Source organism: Hemitrygon akajei, chromosome 2 (assembly GCF_048418815.1).
Source record: "Hemitrygon akajei chromosome 2, sHemAka1.3, whole genome shotgun sequence".
NCBI lineage: Eukaryota > Metazoa > Chordata > Chondrichthyes > Myliobatiformes > Dasyatidae > Hemitrygon > Hemitrygon akajei.
The window spans coordinates 182802567-182822963 of record NC_133125.1 but is presented as its reverse complement, the minus strand read 5'-3'; the positions used below and the strand labels follow the sequence as shown (position 1 = coordinate 182822963).

General features: G+C 44.9%; 2 protein-coding genes across 2 annotated transcripts in view; both read right to left on the bottom strand.

Annotated features, from left to right (window-relative positions):
• LOC140721541 (obscurin-like) overlaps window positions 1-20397 on the bottom strand; it is a 241912-nt gene that overhangs the window by 110204 nt on the left and 111311 nt on the right. The gene's annotated exons all lie outside the window — the stretch shown is intronic.
• The window catches only part of LOC140738404 (uncharacterized), a 64097-nt gene that overhangs the window by 31131 nt on the left and 12569 nt on the right, over window positions 1-20397 (bottom strand). The window contains exons 3-5 of the mRNA XM_073065661.1: window positions 9770-9871; window positions 8942-9034; window positions 2165-2263 (exon numbers count right to left, since the gene is read on the bottom strand). Of these exons, the coding sequence (XP_072921762.1) occupies window positions 2165-2263; window positions 8942-9034; window positions 9770-9871 (294 nt within the window). The remainder of the gene's footprint in view (window positions 1-2164; window positions 2264-8941; window positions 9035-9769; window positions 9872-20397) is intronic.

Genomic DNA, 20397 nt, shown 5'->3' with positions numbered 1-20397 from the left:
AGGGGAAGAAGCTGTCCCTAAATCATTGAATGCGTGTCTTCAGGCTCCTGTGCCTCCTCCCTGATGGTAGGAATCCCCCTGAGTTACAATCTACACAACTTATTCAAAACTTGCATCAACGAAGTGCTGCAGTGAACAGAGATGAACCCGGGCTTGGTCAGGTTCATTGTGATATTCAGTGTCCTAACATGAGGCAATCAACCAGCTCAGAACTGGACCAGACATTCAAGCATTGGACTGAAGGAGGTTCAGAGAGCTCTCACACACTGGCAACAAGTGGAGAGACCAGGGAGGGACCAAAAGCATCTTCTGGTTCCCTCTGGAAACACTACATTTGATAACTTACTGACCCACAGGCATCACATGTGGAAATGACAGGTACTCTGTAGTTTGTCCGTGGGTACATCCAGTGGATGGGATATCAGGCCACTGTAAATCAGTTCTGCTGAATTACCCCAGTAACCTGGAGGACTGCAATTAAACATTTTGCCAGTGACTGAGTTCCATGTCTGACAGTTTAGCCTGTTCTGATGCAGAGAATCACAACATCACTGTTTCCAGCTGTTCAATGGCATCGGACAGTGTTCTGGTTCAAATTGAAAACTGAACTCCACGAGGGTGCAGGCTGAACAGTCCACATGCTGGAACATTTTATGTAGACGTGTTGTAAGATTATCCTGAATGTAAAAATAATCCCTTAGTTCCATCCTTTAACTTTTGCAGCAACTTATCAGGATGCCATGATGGTTGTGATTGAGATCATACATCTGTCTCTGCTCCTTCAATCTGCCCACAGGATCAACCCTTCGAAATGTTACCCATCACTCCAGTACTGAAAATTGTATCTGTCTCCGGATTCATTTGTCTATATTCCACCCCATCTCCTTGCCAAGTTTCACATCCACACATCACCCTCACCCATACTGTCCTGTCGTTTCTTGGTATCTTTGTATAAAGCAATCACGTTTGCTGTTGTCCAATTTAATGGAAACTTTTCAGAATGGGGAGAACATTTAAATTGTTGCATGAAGTGTTATTAGCTGCCTCTTTTAGACCCCAGGATGAAGTCCATCTGGATATCCAATTTGCCAGATGGCAGCTCCAACAATTGACTCAGTATTTCTTCCCTGGTGATTGTCATTTTCTCAGATTTGTTGCCCGACACTGGTTCTCACTCAGATTACAGCTCAATGCTCATCAATACTTTCAGAAACCTCTTTGACTTTACAACTCGCTTCCCCCTTCCTCTCTGCAGTCTATAAACCTTTATATTTCTGTTCTAATCCCCTCCTTCTCAGCAAGTTTGATCTCTGTGCTTTCAGCAAATTGTTCTTTATCTCTAAATTTACCCCACTAAAGCTCAGCACTTTCCTTAATCCTTCAAGCTTTTCTTTGATACCCCACTGTCTGACCGAGCCTGGGGTCATCTGCCCTCATCTTGCTTTACTTGGCTTGGTGACAGACTTCATTTGGTCATTTGCCTGTGAAACAGCCGGGGGTGTTTACTGTACAAACATTGATTCTATTCTTGGACAACTTTAGCCTCTGCGGTGAAGTAGATCTCAAAGTGAACCTAGCCAGGACTTGCTTGAATTCGGCCATGAGGGAGGAATGTCAATATTTTGAACCCTGGATAGTTTACAACTTGGAGAGGAAGAGGGGGAATGTGTTCCCTTGTGCTGACTATCTGGAAGGTGCTGTTGAAAACAAAACTATTGCAAATATCCAGGAAAGATCGGTGTGTGGCCTCCCAACACTGAATTCTATCGAGGGTCAGAGGGATACCTATCATGCAAACACCTCACCATCACTGGGATAAAGGGGATCCTGTCCCTTATTCCTCAGCTGATTTCATTTTGAAGTTGAACAACACCACGTGTCAAACACCAGACAGCTGAGATAGCTTCCTCTCAACCCGACTTCTTCTAAAGATCCCTCTGGAGTCAGGTAAGAGATGGTATCACTGTGACCAACACTTCACAACTGGGTGAAAAATGATGCAGTTTCATCCCACAGGTCACAGTGTGTCCGGGGGGGGGGGGGGGGGTCTGTGGGGGCGGGGGGATGATTTTTCAAGTTTTCATTTCATTAATGTCTGTTGAAATTAGTCACAAATTCCTTGGAGAGATAACTGGAGCTTATAGACAAAGGTTAAGTCACATACCATAAAACTTCTTCTTGTAGATCAAGTAAAACAGAAGCAGAACATTCACCAATGGCAACATCAGCAAGACATCATTTAAAGCGTCCTTGATGGAATAACCTGCAAGTGAAAATAAATTCAAATAAGAAAACATGTAACAATTCCCCAGAGAAATGACCACAACAGCTGCACAATGTTGCAAACAGCCAAACTGTTCCACTTTCACCCTGCAGGGACGGGCATGTGCCAACCTCTGCCCAGTCTTATCGATTGCACGTCCTGTAAGGTGGGAAACCTAGAACAGACAATTCACGAGCCCTGATCAGTTGTCCTCAGAGGTCTCCAGTCCGATCTTTCCAGGTCACTTCCTGCCAATATTCTGCACCAGCTGCTCCTTCTGGTGTTGCAATGGCCACTCCTCTGGGAGTGCACGACACTGACCCACATGATCCAGGTTTGATTTTCCCAACTTCCACAACAATTGGTTATGGAGTTACCCCACAATTTCACTGGAAAGTCACTGAAACTCTCAACCCCTGGCTCGATTCCACATTTTGTCACAAAAGTTCTCCCACTCATTTAGCTAGAGGGGTTCTGGCCAATATCCACAATCTGGTCAGGGACACATTCGAGGAGAGAAAGTCTCCTTGTGGAGGGCAGGTTGATGCCCAGACAGCTGACCGACACCTGCACATCACACTTATTGTCACCAGCTACTTTATTTCAGATATCAGGGTCTGATGTTGCATCGTGCCAGGAACAGGAGTGTGTCTGACAGCTCTTTACATTCTTCATATCGTTTCAATGACGTCACACAGGAACTGAAAAATTCAGCCAACTCCTGTGAGCGGGGGCAGAGTGAACTTCTCCACGTGAGAAACAGAACCTGTAATCTCACAGCATCTTTTACCAGTCTCTGGCCCAGACAGTGAAGTACTTTAAGTGCAGTCACTGTTGGAGGGAATGAGACTCAGTTTGTACTGAGTAAGGCTGAACAAACAGTCATGTAAAAGCTGGCTTTGTGATGTTGGTTAACAGAATTATTTTTCCGATACTGGGGAGAAATCCTTTGCTCTTTTGGAAATAACACCAAAGGATCTTTTACACCTTCCCGAAGAAGGCAGATGGGACTCTGGCTTAATGTCTCATCCAAAAGTGGAGATCTCTCAATGTGCAACACTTCCTCCACACTGGTTCTGAGAATGTGGGTGATGCTGGTAAAGCCACAGATATTCCCTGTCCGTTTACCCTGACAGGGGGATGGTGAGCCTCCCACTGGAATCTCTGTTGTTCTCATGGTGACGCTGGGTGTTGGTCTTTTGTTTAAGAGGGGCAGCAAGGACAAGCCCGGGAACTACAGCCTGGTCAGCCTGACATCAGTGGTGGGGAAGTTACTGGAGGGAATTCTGAGCAATAGGATCCACCAGGATTTCATTAGACAGAATCTGATTAGGAGGAGACATCATAGCTTTATGTACAGGAAGTCATGGTTGATGAATCGTTCAGGGTGTTTTTTTTTTGAAGAGATAACCAAAAGGGTAGAGAGGACAATGAACGTTATCTATTTTGACATGATCCTGACATGAATCCAGGGGCTTCCAGGGGGATTCAAAATGGCTCTGAGTTAGAAAATTGTTTTCCATTATAGAAGCTGGTGACTCGTGGTGTGATGCAGGTATCAGTGTAGGGACTCTTGTTATTTGATATTTTTATCAGTGATTTGGATGCAAAAATGCAAGGCTCGATCAATAAGTTTGCATATTACACAAAATTAGGTGTTGTCGTTGATAGTGAGGGCGGCTATTGTGGGTTGCAGGGGGATTTTTGACCATTTAGGGAAGAGGGCTGAGGAGTGTCAAATGGATTTCAAATCTAATGGAACCTTCTCTCAATCAAGAGAACTTAAGAAAATTAATACCGATCATAAATTATAACTCTAGTTTGTTCTTTTAGACCCCAGGATGAAGTTCATCTTGACCTGGGACTCGGCAGATGGAAGCTCTGACAATGTGCTCAGTACCTCTTCCCTGGTGATGGTAATGTACCCAGTTTACTGTCCCACATGGTTCTCCCTCAGACAATGGTTCAATATTAAAATGCTGATCTGTTCTTTCAGACCCCTCTGACTTTACATTTCACTCCCCGTCTCTCTCAGTCTACAAGTTTCTGTATTTCTGCATCAATTTCCTCCTGTCCACCTGAGACAACCTGATCGTCATCACTTTGTGCTTTGAGCTGTCTTGTTCCTTATCTTGAATTTACCCCCAATAAAGCTCTCTATCCCTCCCTGATCCATTAAACTCTTCTTTAATACACAACCCCCTGACCAAACCTGGGGTCATCGGCCCTTTTCCTGACTCCTGTCTCTCGGTGACAGACTTCATTTGATAATTAGTCTGTGAATCAGCAGAGAACATTTACACTACAAACACCAGTAGTTACTCGTACTGTTCTTGCAGAACTATAGTCTGTGTGGTTAAGTTATTCTCAAAGTGAACTTAGCCAGGACTTGCAAAAGTTAGGCCATGAGGAAGGAATGTCAATATTTTGAACTTTGAATGGTTTATAACTTGAGGAGGAAAAGGGAGAAGATGGTGTTCCCTTGCATTCATTGATTGGAAGGTGTTGAAAACAAAAATCAGAATCAGGTTTATTATCACCGACATGTGATGTGAAATTTGTTAACTTAGCAGCAGCAGTTCAATGCAATACATAAAATAGAAGAAAATAAATAATAATAAACAAGTCAATCTTATTCAGTATACTTTATACAGTAAACGTATATTGAATGGATTAAATTCGTGCAAATACACAGAAATACTATACAGTCGGCTCTCCTTATCCACGGGGGTTTGGTTCCGTTACCCCCCACGGATACCAAAACGCGGATGCTCATGTCCCTTATATAAAAAGGTGTAGTATTTGTCTATAACTTACGCACATCCTCCCGTACACTTTAAATCATCTCTAGATTACTTAAATATGTAATACAATGTAAACACTATGTAAATAGTCGTTATACTGGATTGTTCAGGGAATAATGACAAGAGTTTATTGAGCTCTTCTGGGAACGCTGATGCTGCCTCGGCACCAGTTGATCCCGATTCTCCCGTGATCTTTAAGTTCTTGAGGCTGTAGCGCTTTACAGAATTAGCCAGCAACCCTTACTCTCACTCTCCTCAACCCCGTCAGAGTAGTGCTCATAGAGACTAAGTGCTTTTTCACGTATAATTTGGCCATCAACTGGGATATGCTTCTGTGACATGTCCTCTAGCCACACACTTAATGCTTTCTCAGTCACGAACCAGAGAGGCCATTTTTGCCGTTGTCGGGGCAGCACTAACACTTCCATGAATTTCAGCTTCTTTCTGCTTTATGGTGTGAATGCTCGATTCATTCTTACGGCCACTTCCGCAAGCGACATGCCACTTTTCAAAAGATCTGAGATTTCTACTCTCTCAGCGAGAGATAGCACTTTACGCTCCCTCTTAGCCTTTGAGGAATTGCTTTGACCACTTAATTGCTTTTTAGGAGCCATTTTTTTCACAGAAACAAAGTCGCGACCAAACGAGACGCGAGGCGAACAATGCTCAAACAATGAGTGCTGGAGAGAGAATTTCCGGGTTTTCCCGATCAGCGGTTGGTTGAATCCGCGCATGCGGAACCTGTGGATAAGGAGGGCCGACTGTATATTAAAAATAAAGTGGGTAGTGTCCAGGGTTCAATGTCCTTTTAGGAATCGGATGGCAGAGGGGAAGAATCTGTTCCTGAATCGCTGAGTGTGTGCTTTCAGGCTTCTGTACCTCCTCTCTGATGGTAGTGGTGTGAAAAGGGCATGCCCTGGGTGCTGAGGGTCCTTAATAACGGACGCTGCCTTTCTGAGACACCGCAGCCTGAAGATGTCCTGGGTACCTTGTAGGCTGGTAACCAAGATGGAGCTGACTAAATTTACAACCCTTTGCAGCTTCTTTCGGTACTGTGCAGTAGCCCCTCCATACCAGACAGTGACACAGCCTGTCAGAATGTTCTCTACGGTACTTCTATTGATGTTTTTGAGTGTATTTGTTCACATACCGAATCTCTTCAAACTCCTAATAAAGTATTGCCACTGTCTTGCTTTCTTCATATCTGCATCGACATGTTGGGACCAGGTTAGATCCTCAGAGATCTTGATGCCCAGGAACTTGAAGCTGCTCACTCTCTCCACTTCTGATCCCTCTATGAGGATTGGTATGTGTTCCTTTGTCTTACCCTTCCTGAAGTCCACAGTCAGCTCCTTCATCTTACTGACATTGAGTGCCAGGCTGTTGCTGCGACACCACTCCACGAGTTGGCATATCTCACTCCTGTACACCCTCTCATCGCCACCTGAGATTCTACCAACAATGGTTGTATCATTAGCAAATTTACAGATGGTATTTGAGCTATGCCCAGCCACACAGTCATGTATATACAGAGAGTAGAGAAGTGGGCTAAGCACACACCCCTGAGGTGCATCAGTGTTGATCATCAGTGATATTATCACCAATCTGCACAAATTGTGGTCTTCCGGTTAGGAAGTCGAGGATCCATTTGCAGACCGGAGTACAGAGTCCCAGGTTCTGCAACTTCTCAATCAGGAATGTGGGAATGATGGTATTCAATGCTGAGCTATAGTCGATGAACAGCATCCTGACATAGGTGTTTGTGTTGTCCAGGTGGTCTAAAGCTGTGTGGAGAGCCATTGAGATTGCATCTGCCATTGACCTATTGTGGCAAATGGAAAATTCCAAAAGGTCCAGGTCCTTGCTGAGGCAGGAGTTCAGTCTCGTCATGATCAACCTCTCAAAGCATTTCAGCACTGTCGATGTGAGTGCTACCGGGTGATCATCATTAAGGCAGTTCACGTTATTCTTCTAAGGCTCTGGTATAATTGTTGCCTTTTTGAAGCAAATGGGAACTTCTGCCCATAGCAGTGAGAGATTGAAAATGTCCTTGAATACTCCCACCAGTTGGTTGGCACAGGTTTACAGAGCCTTACCAGGTACTCCATCGAGACCTTCCAACTTGCGAGGGTTCACTCTCTTTAAAGACAGCTTAACATCGGCCTCTGAGACAGAGATCACAGGGTCACCAGGTGCAGCAGAGATCTTCACAGCTGTAGTTGTGTTCCCCCTTTCAAATCGGGCATAGAAGGCATTGAGTTCATCTGGTAGTGAAGCATCGCTGCCATTCATGCTACTGGGTTTCACTTTGTAGGAAGTAATGTCTTGTAAACCCTGCCAGAGTCGTCAGGCATCCGGTCACCTTCGACCTCATTAGAAATGATCTCTTTACCCTTCAAATAACTCTCCGCAACTCATACATGGTTTTCTGGTACAAGTCTGGATCGCCAGTCTTGAATGCAGACAACGTACCTCCTGGTTCATCCACTTCTTTTGGCTTGAGAATGTACAGTAAGTCTTTGTAGGCACACACTGATTCACACAGGTTTTAATGAAGACGGTAACAACTGCAGCGTACTTATCCAGGTTCGAAGATGAATCCCTGAAAATAGTCCAGTACACCGATTCAAGGCAGTCCTGTAGGTGCTCCTGCTCCTTAACCAAACCTTCATGGTGCTTCAGTCTTCAGTCTCTGCCTGTGCTCAGGGAATGGAAGTACAGCCAGGTGATCAGACTTCCCGAAGTGAGGGCGTGGAATAGCACGGTAGGCATTTTTGATGGTGGTGTAACAGTGGTCCAGTGTGTTGTTTCCTCTGGAATTGCAAGTGATCTGTTGATGGTAATTGCTTAGTGACTTTTTCAGACTGGCCTGGTTAAAATCTCCCAAAACAATGGTAAAGGCATGAGGATGCGCTGTTTCGTGCATGTAGATCCCATTGCTCAGATCATCTAAAGCCTGATTGGCATTGGCCTGAGGTGGAATGTATACTGCTACCAAAATGACCCCGGAGAACTCCCGTGGTAGGTAAAAAGGACAGCACTTAACTGCTAGATATTCCAGGTCTAGTGAGCAGAACTGGGACAGCACTGATATATTTGTGCACCAAGAAGAGTTGATCATGAGGCATACTCCTCCACCTCTGCTTTTGAGAGACTCTATAGATAATCTATCCTGATGGTGTATTGTAAACCTGTCAATCTGAATTGTTGCATCCAGTATGGAAGGGGTTAACCAGGATTCCGTGAAACAAAGGACACAAGCTGTCCTAATGTCCCTCTGATTCAGCACCCTGGGTCTGAGATCATCGATTTTATTCACCAGAGACTGAATGTTTGCCAGCAAGATAGTCGGTATAAGGAGTTTAAAACCCCGTTTCCTTAAACACACTTGTAACCCGGATCTACAGCCATGCTTCCTCCGTGGGCACTTCCATACACATAAGCCTGAAGGAGAGGCCTTCCCACACCCAACTGTATCAAGGTTGAGAAAGGCCCCAAACACTCACTCACTCACCATCATTGGGATCCTTTACACCAACCTGATATGATGCTGAAATTTGACAACACCATGATCAAACACCAGTGAGCTGAGACACGTTCCTCTCCAGACTACATTTTCTAAAGACCCTCTGGAGTCAGATCAGAGGCGACTCCAGAATCATTCCAGCTGTGGTGACACTGTAAATCAGACTTTCATAACTGGGAAAAATGTCCGACAATTTCATCCCACAAGTCATAGGGATCCAGAGGGTTCGGTGGGGGTGAAGATTATTCAGGGTTTTTTCTTTTCTATCTTTTTATTAAAATGAGTCTAAAATTACTTGGAGATGTGACTGGAGTTGATACACAAGTGTGAAAATACAATGACAAATACCTGCGACCAAGGACCGACACATCAGAATTAAAATTAATGCAATTGGCAGTACGATTGACAAGACGATACTGACAATTCCTGCAGTGGAAAGGCCTGTAATTAAAAAGAAATTCAAATGAGTAAACCTGTAACAATTCATCAGGTAAATGACCATAACAGCTGCCTATTGATGCAAAGAACCAAACTCTTCCACTTATCTCCACAGGGCAGGAAATGTACCAACCTCTGCCCAGACTTGCTAACTTTGTCTACATGACTGAACCAACTGACTGCATGGTCTCCAATGTGGGATAACAACATGCTGACCTGTTATTCCAGACCTGAATTATTCCCTGCAGTCTAATCTATCCTGGTCACTTGCTGTCAATATTCTGCACTGGCTGCATCTTCTGGTGTTCCAATGGCCACACCTTGAGGAGTGCACAACACTGCAGCCAGACATCCCACATGGTCCATGGTTTGACTCTCCTGACATCCACAACAACTGGTTATGGAGCTGTCCAACAATTTCACTGGAAACTCACCGAATCACCCAAGTTCCATCACTCAGTCCGGTTTACCTATGTGTCCTCCAGTGATTTATCTGACCTGTATGTGTTCAGCTGACCTGTGCTGTGTTTCTGGTGGTTCTGAACTGTTGATGTTTGGCCATTACTGTCTGAACCTCCAGCAGGTTTCCCTGCACCCAGTTGTGGGGCTGAGGACTGCAGATGCTGGTGGTCCTGATAAAGCATCTGACAATGTACTGACTGAGATACTCAATGCATTCCAACCACCCTGCAGAGAACTGAGTTCATCACTTTCATACAAGTTTATTTGACCACATACCTGAAATCGTAGCGCTGACGATCCAGGCAATGATGAAACAATTGATGAGGACAATATCACAGATGGCTTTCAAATTCCTCCAAATTGTGATCATCTGAGAACCTTTTCAAAAATAAAAAGAAATTTACAACATTTGATAACCACACAACATAAATGATTTAACACATGCATCAATGGACAAATGTCCCGGTAACAGAGCTTGACTCAGGGTTGTTTCGATTGGTGATGATATTGCATGTCCTAAACATCAAGCAACCCAAACAACTCTGAAATGGATCAGATGTCAGAGCTTTGGATTGAAGGAGGTTCAGGAGTTCACTCACCACTGCAGCAAATGGGGAGCTCAGAGAGACACAAAACACAGTTTGTGGCTGCTACCAGCATTTGTTTTACATTTGATAACTTAGATAAACCCTCAGCCAGTGACTGTGCATGTGGAAACAGATAGACTGCAGCTTCCCTCTGGACATGTCCAGCAGATAAGGCAACAGCCCACTGTCGATATTCTCTGCTGTATTCCCTCATGATCTCAAGGGCTGAGACTGACATCAAGTTGCCAGTGTTAACAAAAACCAGCCCCAGCTGTAACACTGAGGTTCCACTGTTTGACTGTGAATCCTGTTCTGATGCCGAGGACTGGAACAGCTGCTCACAGCATCAGGCAGTGGCTTATTCCAACATTGAAACTAAACAGCTCAAGGGTACAGGCTGAACTGTCCAAATGCTGGGATATTTAATACAGATAAGGGGAGAGGTTGTCCAGGACATCCAGTGGTGAGCAGTGCACACGATCCAAGGACACCCCTCTTGTTGTGGTTTTTGTTCATTTCCAATTGCTCTCAAGAAAGGGGGGGGGGGCGGAAGAGCTGGTTTCTTATTTTGCACCCACCACCTAAATTCCCACCCTCTTCAGACCCCACATTACTGAAAAAGAATTTCTCTCAATTTCCTCACAAGTGCTCTTTGACATTCCCAACCTTATAGTCCACATTGCAGGAGTTACTGAGGTGTTGAATCAAACCCTCTTCATATCACCAAATCTCCTTTCCCCATTATAACTATAACTCATTCACCTGAGACTCTGCCCATTGGCACAACTTCCATCGCTATACACTCAACTTTAACAGGCCTGAACACCCTGTCTAATAAACTGGTTTAACTACCGTAGATGCCGGATTATAAGCCGCTACTTTTTTCCCACGCTTTGAACAGCTTTGAACACTGCGGCTTTTACTACGTTGCGGCTAATACATGGTTTTTTTTCATGCCACCAAAAACATTTTGCCTCGTAACAGTAGACCAATAAAATTGATGAGTAGTTCACAGAGGTCCAACAAAATTGTACGATAAATCAAGTGCACTTTCACAATTAAATTATTGTAAATCAGTCATTTGTACTCACCCTCATCAACATGGAAAACACTCGAAGAAAAGCATTGTGCTGCCTTTATGGCAGTTATTTAGTTTATAATATTTTCGCTTAGTAATTTATTTGTTAGTATTTTCTAGTTAAATACATCCCGGGATGCTATGACGTCACATCCGGTTTCGCCGCGTCTTGTGGGAAAATGGCGGTTTGCGATAAACGGGAAGGTGGGGGCGAGCGCATTAGACCCGAGCGAAAAAGCTGCTTTTAAGTTAAAGGCGATCAATAACTTTTCCTGGTAGGCTGCAGTATATATTTTTTTACCAGTCGTTAGGAGATATTGGAATGTTGTTCGTGCACTGTTCAGTAAAAAAGTATACGCAACGTAATTTGTGTGTTACCGATACGTATGTATATTTAAAAGTAGCCGTGTTACAGGCACGGTTCGAAAAAAAGCATTTGCAATATGTATTTGTTTATGTTACCATACGGATTTAATTAAAAGTTAAAAAATCCTCACGTGTAATATCTTTCTGTGTAAATATCTCATATTACAACGTGGGACACCTGCGGCTTAAAATCCGGTGCGGCTTGTACAAGTACAAAATTGATTTTCTTTCTAAAATTAGAGCCTGCGGCTTTTAATCAGGTGCGCTCTGTAGTACGGAATCTACGGTAATTACAAAAAGATTCAGCTCTTGCCCACTGAACTGTTTGAAGATGAACTGGAATCCAAAGTTATCCCCCAGGTCATCACCTTGATGTTTTTCAACAATATGAACCAAACCGTGAATGTTTGTGTAAAAATAAAACAAGCTGCATCAGGTCTCAACCTGAAATGTTCACAACCCCTTTACCTCAGACAAGAGAAAATCTGCAGATGCTGGAAATCCGAGGAATACACACAAAATGCTGGAGGAACTCGGCAGGCCAGGCAGAACAAAGCAGAGTCGATGTTTCAGGCCGAAACCCTTCGGCAGGACCATTTTGTGTGTGCAACCCCTTTACCTTCACAGATGCTGCTGACCCACCGAGTTCCTCCAGCAACTTGTTTTCTGTTCCTGATCCCAGTGTCATCAGTCTCCCATCTCCATGGAGACTTGTGGGTCAAACTATTCATCAGCCTCTCTCCTTTCTCTTTGTCCTTGTTGCCCATCATGGAATTTTATCTCAGTCTCGATTTTATCCCACTACCTCCCCACATTAAACTTACCCTTGAAGCATCCCTTCCATTCATTATCAATTTCCCTTCCAGCACCGAATGTTAACAATTTGACAGGACTGATCTTCCACCTGTTAAACCTCCAACATTACCCCTCTCATAGACCAACCACTAACCATTACCCCACCCCACACCCAACTTCAAGATTCCCACTGACTTTGTAATTGTGTTTCTCATCACCAGCCTACCTTTCCTTGTTACAAATCCTTGTTGGCCTCTCCTAAGTCAGTGGGAAATTTGATGTTTGAATGTCAGTGTTCCCAGTCCTGTTACAGTAGTAAAACAGTTTTGGTCACCCTCCTACAGGAGAGATGCCATCAGCTGGAAAGTGTGCACAGGAGACTTGTGTAAGGATGTTGTCAGGACCTACAGTGTCATAGAAAAGTACAGCACAGAAACAGGCCCTTTGTCCCATCTAGTCTATGCTGAACCATTTAAACTGCTTACTCCCATCGACCTGCATCGGACTATAGCCCTCATACCCTCCCATCCATGTACCTATCCAAACTTCCCTTAAACATTGAAATTGACCTCTCATCTACCACTTCTGCTGGCACTTTGATGCAGAATCTCACAACCCTCTGAATGAACAAGTTTCCTCTTAAACTTTCACCTTTCCAGTTTATGATAGCACTACCGAAGGCAGGTGACAGCTCACTGCGAGTTTGAAAGCAAAGGAATTCGATTAAAAACATCATTAATGACACTTTAAATAAATTGTGGTAAACTACCACCACAAGCAATGAAGAAGTGAGTGAAGGCAAAGTGAATTCACGGGATGTGCTCTGCTGGTCCGCTGCAAGATCAACGCACTTGGAGTTGGAGCCGTGCTGGTTGGAGTGAATGGTTCGGAGGGGAGAAGACGGGACAGAGGAGTTCGATGCTCGTCCAACTAACCGGGTATGAGGATGGAACTCTCGAAGCACTGAGCCAAATTGGAGAGAGCGAGAACAGCTTCTTCAGCAGCAAAATCCGCGTCTGAACCAAATCGTGGGCTGTGTTTTCAAGGCTCCTATTTTGATGCACAATCCACTGTTTGGACCATCTAAATGCTGGCCCATTTAGACTGGAAAGGCAGGATGTCGAGAGTCAGATGAGGTTGGATTGCTCTGGGCGATTTGGAGAGGTCGAGAACAGCTCTTTCGAAAGTTATATCTCAGCCCGTAGTGATTCACCAGTAGCAAAACCTGGGTTCCAGTGTGAGGTTCCAACAACTTCAACCACTGAGGTTCGGAGGTTCAAAGGTCCTTTTTGTGGGTTAATTTATTCTTGTACTTTCCTCTGGACATGTTCCTTGTAATTCTCTGCACATTGGGTGTTAGACTTTTTTCAGATATATGGAGTTAGTGTTTGTGTTTCATTGTTTCATGGCTGCCTGTTAGGAGATGAATCTCAAGGTTGTATAATGTATACATACTTTGATAATAAAATGTACTTTGAATTTAAATACCAGCTCAGATAGTCTGGGGGTTTCTCTCTCCATGACGCTAAGGTTGTGAGACTGACCCCGGTTGCTGTGCTTCGTGTCTGTGAACTTTGCAGCTGTTTACCCCGTTACAATGATGAAGTGAATACCGAGGCTTTGGGCCTACTCCAGGCTGCTCCAGGGATTTGGATCTAAAGACTCAGTTTGGTTCGGAATGCTGTTGTTGTTGCTCGCTTCCATTGTTTATATGATTTGTTTTGGTGTTTCTGTTTCTCTTTCTCTCTGGGCACTGGGGAGTTGGTCTCATTTTCTTCAATTGGGTTCTTTCGAGTTCCTTGCTTTGTGACTGTCTTTAAGCAAACAAATCTCAACCTTGTATAATTTTGACATTCTTTGATAATAAACGCACTTTGAAACTTTGATCTTTGAAACTTAACCCATGACCTCTATTTGTTGATCCACCCAGCCTCAGTGGAAAAATCCTGCTTGTATTTACCCTATCTGTACCCTTCAAAATCTCTGTCAAATCTCCCCCCAAACCTCTACTTTCCAAGGAATAAAGTCCTAACTTATTCAATCTTTCCCTGTAACTCAGGTCCTCCAACATCCTTGCCAATTTTCTCTGCATTCTTTCAACCTTATTTACATCTTTCCAGTTGGTAGGTGACCAAAACTGCACACAGTACTCCAAACTGGGCCTCACCAATTTCGATATCCAACTTCAACATAACATCCCACTCCTGTACTCAGTATATTGATTTAAGAGGACCAATGTGCCAAAAGGTTTCTGTATGACCCTCCCTCACTGTGACACCTCTTTCAATGAACTCTGGACCTGTATTCCCAGATGCCCTTGTTTTACCACCCTCCTCAGTGCCCTACCATTCTCTGTGTAAGACCTGCCCTGGTTGGTCCTCCCAAAGTGCATCACCAAGCACTTGTCTGCGTTAAATTCCATCTGCCATTTTTCAGCCCATTTTTCCAGCTGGTCCAGATCCCCCCACAAGCAATGACAGCCTTCCTCACTGTCCACGACACTCCCACGCTTGGTGTCAGTCACAAATTTACTGATCCAGTGAATCACATTACCAACCAGATTGTTGACATAGATGACAAACAACAACAGACCCAGCACCGATCCCTGCGGAAATAAATTTTCAACACAGATTATAGTTCAAGAATAGTAGCAAAACCTCCAGCTCCTGGCATTAATATAATGAAAAGCTCTCTCTCAAAATTATTTACATCTTTCCTGTAGGTAGGTGACCAAAACTACACACTGTACTCCAAATTAGACTTTACCAAAGTTTTAGGGGACCAGTGGCAACCTTGGGCAGAGTGAGGCCACGCTCTTCAGCATGGTTGTTATTCTGGGTGGGGGTCTGTGACTCGTGGTGTTTTGTAGGTATCTGTGCTGGGACCTCTGTTGTTTGTAATGCAGGAGTGACGGATGGAAATTTAGATAGTAACTTTTCTGATGACAAAAAAGAAAGTTGACAGAGTTGCAGACATTGTACAGATATTGTGTGCAGTTTTGTTTGCCCAGTTGTAGGAAGAATGTGGAGGCTTTGGAGAGGGTGCAGTAAAGCCTGGATTAGAGAGTTTGAACTATAAAGAGAGGTTGAGCAAACTCGGATTGTTTTATGTGGAGTCTTAGAGGCTGAGGGGTGAGGCGGAATACCTGACAGAAGTTTATAAGATTATGAGAGGAGTAGATAGGGTAAGACAGTCAGTCTTTTACCCAGGGTGGAAATGTCGAAAACTAGAGTCTGTAGTTTGAAGGTCAATGGGTAAAAGTTTAAAGGAGATGTGCCGGGCAAATTATTTTACAGAGTGCCAAGTGTCTGGAGTGGGCTGCCAGGGGAGGGGGAGGCATTTAAAAGGCATTCAGACAGGCAGAAGAATCTGTAGGGAATGTATGCTTTATGGAAACGTGGCTTTCTCCAGACACGCCGGATGCAGCAGACAGACCAGAGGGATTCACGATTCACAGAATGGACCCAACTGCTGACTCGGGGAAGGCAAAAGGAGAAGGTGTGTGTTTCATGGTTAACTCTCTGACATGAGTGGTTTGAGTGGTGGGTGATCTGGGAAGGGTCCAATGTAGCTGGAAGGTGGGATTTCATACGATCCATTACCAGCTGCTCAAAGCACTTCATGATTGTTGAGGTCAATGCCACTGAGTGGTAATCAATTCGGCCAATTACTGTCTCTCTCGGACACTGAAATGATGGTGGCTGCCTGGAAACCTGCAGGGACAGTGAACTGTTTCAGAGAGATGTTAAAGATGTCTGTAAAGACCTGTGTTAGCTGGGCTGGACAATCCCTCTACATCCCACCAGGGATCACTAGTTGGCCTCGGGTAACTGGCCGCCTCATGCGGCCGGCGGGAAGTGCCGTTGCTACTGGCCAGGAGCACGGACAGATGGGCGCCGGCTCTAAATCTGCTTACCACACCGAATATTCGTGAACCTGCTGCTAAAATATTCGCAGACGACCTAATTCGGGCTCAGGGTTTCGTAAGTAGCAGAGCCGCTACCTCGCTGTGGTCTACTGAAAGTTATCCCTCGAGCCAAACTTTTGTCGGCCGATAGATCCTACAAGGGGGGGCGGATGCGCGTCCTGTCACACTCCTCGCTCGGTCGGTCACTGTCTCTGGACTGCGACCGCCGCAGCCCTGGTACGGGAACAGCTGCACCTCGCCAAGGTGCCTGGCAGCGGGTGGGCAAGCGGTTGTGTAATGAGGCAATGAATCCCTCAAAATTGCTTCGGCACCTTGACTCCAAGCACCCTGCACTTAAAGACAAACCCTCTGAGTTTTTTCAGTGGAAAAAACATGAGCAGTGGGACAGAAGCTAAGTGCTGAGAGCCACGAAAACTAAATTGCGGAATAGACTGGACATAAGGAGCCTGCTTCGAGTATCGCTGTATTCTGGTCGTGTTTAACCACACCCACCCCTCCCCATCAGCCGGTCTGCAACAATATAGTTAATATTTAACCGGTCCGTGGTGCAAAAAATTGTAGTGACCGCTGGTCTTCGTGCATTATTTCTACTTCCAGGTTGCGGAGTTTTACTTCCAGTCTTTTCTACCCTGGTGCGCATGCGTGTAACTAATCGATCTGGTGTCGATCTTGCCTTTCACTAAGGCCGAGGTAGGGGATCTTGGGCTTAAAAAGGTTGGTGACCTCTACTCTTCAGCATGGTTGTTATTCTGGGTGGGGGTCTGTGACTCGTGGTGTTTTGTAGGTATCTGTGCTGGGACCTCTGTTGTTTGTAATCCAGAAGTGACTTGGATGGAAATTGGATGGTAACTTTTCTGACGACAAAAAGAATATTGGCAGAGTTGCAGACATTGTACAGATATTGTGTGCAGTTTTGTTTGCCCAGTTGTAGGAAGGATGTGGAGGCTTTGGAGAGGGTGCAGAAAAGTTTTACCAAGATGCTGTCTGGATTAGAGGGTATGAGCTACAAAGAGAGATTGGGCAAATTCTGATTGTTTTATCTGGAGTGTCAGAGGCTGAGGGGTGAGGCGGAATACCTGACAGAAGTTTATAAGATTATGAGAGGAATAGATAGGGTAGACAGTCAGTCTTTTTCCCCAGGGTGGAAATGTCAAAAACTAGAGGCTGTAGCTGGAAGGTCAATTGGAAAAAGTTTAAAGGAGATGTGCAAGGCAAATTATTTTACAGAGTGTCAAGTGTCTGGAGTGGGCTGCCAGGGGTGGGGGAGGCATTTAAAAGGCATTCAGACAGGCAGAAGAATCTGCAGGGGATGGAGGGATATGGATCGTGTTCAGGCAGAAGAATCTGCAGGGGATGGAGGGATATGGATCGTGTTCAGGCAGAAGAATCTGCAGGGGATGGAGGGATATGGATCGTGTTCAGGCAGAAGAATCTGCAGGGGATGGAGGGATATGGATCATGTTCAGGTAGAAGAATCTGCAGGGGATGGAGGGATATGGATCGTGTTCAGGCAGAAGAATCTGCAGGGGATGGAGGGATTTGGATCGTGTTCAGGCAGAAGAATCTGCAGGGGATGGAGGGATATGGATCGTGTTCAGGCAGAAGAATCTGCAGGGGATGGAGGGATATGGATCGTGTTCAGGCAGAAGAATCTGCAGGGGATGGAGGGATATGGATCGTGTTCAGGTAGAAGAGTCTGCAGGGGATGGAGGGATATGGATGGTGTTCAGGCAGAAGGGATGAGTTTGATTTGGTATCATGTTCAGCACAGACACTCTGCCTTAGGGCCGGTTCCTGTGCTGTACTGTTCTACGAGAAAATCCTGAGGGTCTTCGCAGAGTGTCAATTGTTTAAAGTTCAAAGTCAATTTCATTATCAAAGTACATAAATATCACCATATACAACCCTGAGATTCACTTTCTTGTGTGCTGCCCTGCAAATCTCTAGAATAGTAACGATAACAGGATCAATGAAAGATTAACCAGAGTGCAGAAGACAACAACTGCGCAAATGCAGATAAATAACAAGTACATGAGATAATGAGACAGAGTCCTTGAAAGTGAGATCATTGGTTGTGGGAACATTTCAAGGTTGGGACAAGTGGAGTTGAGTGTAGTTATCCTCTTTTGTTCAAGAACCTGATGGTTGAGAGGTAGTAATTGTTCTTGAACCTGGTGGTGCGAGTCCTGAGGCTCTTGTATCTTCTACCTGATGGCCACAGTGAGAAGAGAGCATGACCTGGTTGGTGGGAATCCCTGATGATGGGTGCTGCTTTCCTACGACAGTGTTTCATGTAGATGTGCTCAATGGTTCGGAGGGCTTTACCCGTGATGTACTGGGATGAATCTGTTATTTTGTGTCAAGTTTTCCATTTAAAGTCATTAGTATTTCCATACCAGGCTATGATGTAGCCAGTCAATATAGTCTCCACTACACATCTATAGAAGTGTAGATGTTAGAGAGTTTGTCAAAGTTTTAGATGTCGTGCCGAATCTCTGCCAACTGCTAAGGAAATGGTGCAGGTGCTGCCATGCTTTCTTCAGAATTGCATTTACAGGTAGTCCCCGAGTTACGAACGTCCGACTTACGGACAACTCGTACTTACGAACCGAGGAAGGAGAACACCGTCCGCTATTGTAAGTCGTTGCCACTGTGTTGAGTGTTTAACTTTGTATTTAGCTTAAATTGTTCTTAGTAAGATTCACCCTGACCCCGCCCCACACCCCCCAACCCCCTCCCCCCGGTTCCGGTCAGCTGGTGGTGCAGTGAGATCAGCGCTGGGCTCAAGAACCGAGGTTCGATCCAGTGACAGATTGCTCCCGCGCCGGGTTGATGTCGATCCAGTGACTCCCGTACCATCCGTGCCGGGTTGATGTCGATCCACTGACTCCCGTACCGTTCGTGCTGGGTTGATGTCGAGCTCACAACTCGACCTCGTTAAAAAAAACACTGCCACCTCCAGTTTAAATTCCCACGTGGAATATGTGGAGGATCAAATACCCAAGCCCAGCACAGCCCCCACTTGTCCCATTTAGCCTGTCTCAGTGAGGTGGTCCTTAGGACCCAGCGGACCTCAGAAGCCGGCTGAGCTCGGGACCCGCCGCCAGCAGTGTTTCTGTTCCATTGACGGGAAGCAATCGCGATCGAAAATAAAGTGGAAATAATAAAGCGTTTGGAAAGAGGTGAAACGTCATCAGTCATTGGAAAAGCATTAGGCTACAGTCGGTCAATGATCGGAACAATTTTAAAGGGTAATGGATAAAGTGAGAATAATGGAGCAATTGAAATGCCCTGCCCCGATGAAAGCTACAATTATTACTAAGCAACGCAGTGGTTTAATTATTGGAATACATATGTTTCTTAAGTGTTTTATATGCACAGTAAGGTAAAATATAAACTATATACTAAGACAAACGTTTGACTAACTGACGCTAAATAATACCAGTTGTACTTGTTCCGACTTACGTACAAATCCGACTTAAAGACGGACTCAGGAACGGAACTCGTATGTAACCCGGGGACTGACTGTACATGCTGGACCCAGGACAGGTCCTCTGAAATAGTAGCACCAGGAATTTAAAACTGCTGACCCTCTCCGCCTCTGATCCTCTGATGAGGACTGGCTCATGGACCTTTGGTTTCCTTCTCCTGAAGTCTGTAATCAACTCCTTGGTCTTTCTGACATTGAGTGAGAGGTTGTTGTTGTGACACCACTCAGACAGATTTTCAATCTCCCTCCTGTATGCTGATTCATCAACACTTTGATTTGGCCTGTGACGGTGGTGTTGTCAGCAAACCTGAATGTGGCATTGGAACTGTGCTCAGCCACACAGTCATAAGTGTAAAGCAAGTAGAGCAGGGTCTAAGCTCACAGCCCTGTGGTCACCTGTGCTGATGGAGATCGTGGAGGAGATGTTGTTGCCAATCTGAACTGACTGGGGTTTACAAGTGAGGAGATTCAGGATGCAATTGCACAGGGAGATATTGAGGCCAAGGTCTTGTAGCTTATTGATTAGATTTGAGGGGATGATGGTATTGAATTCTGAGCTGTAGATAATAACGAACATCCTGATGAATCTTTGCTGTCCCGATGTTCCAGGATTAAGTGAGGGGCCAATGAGATGGGATCTGCTGTAGACCTGTTGCTCCG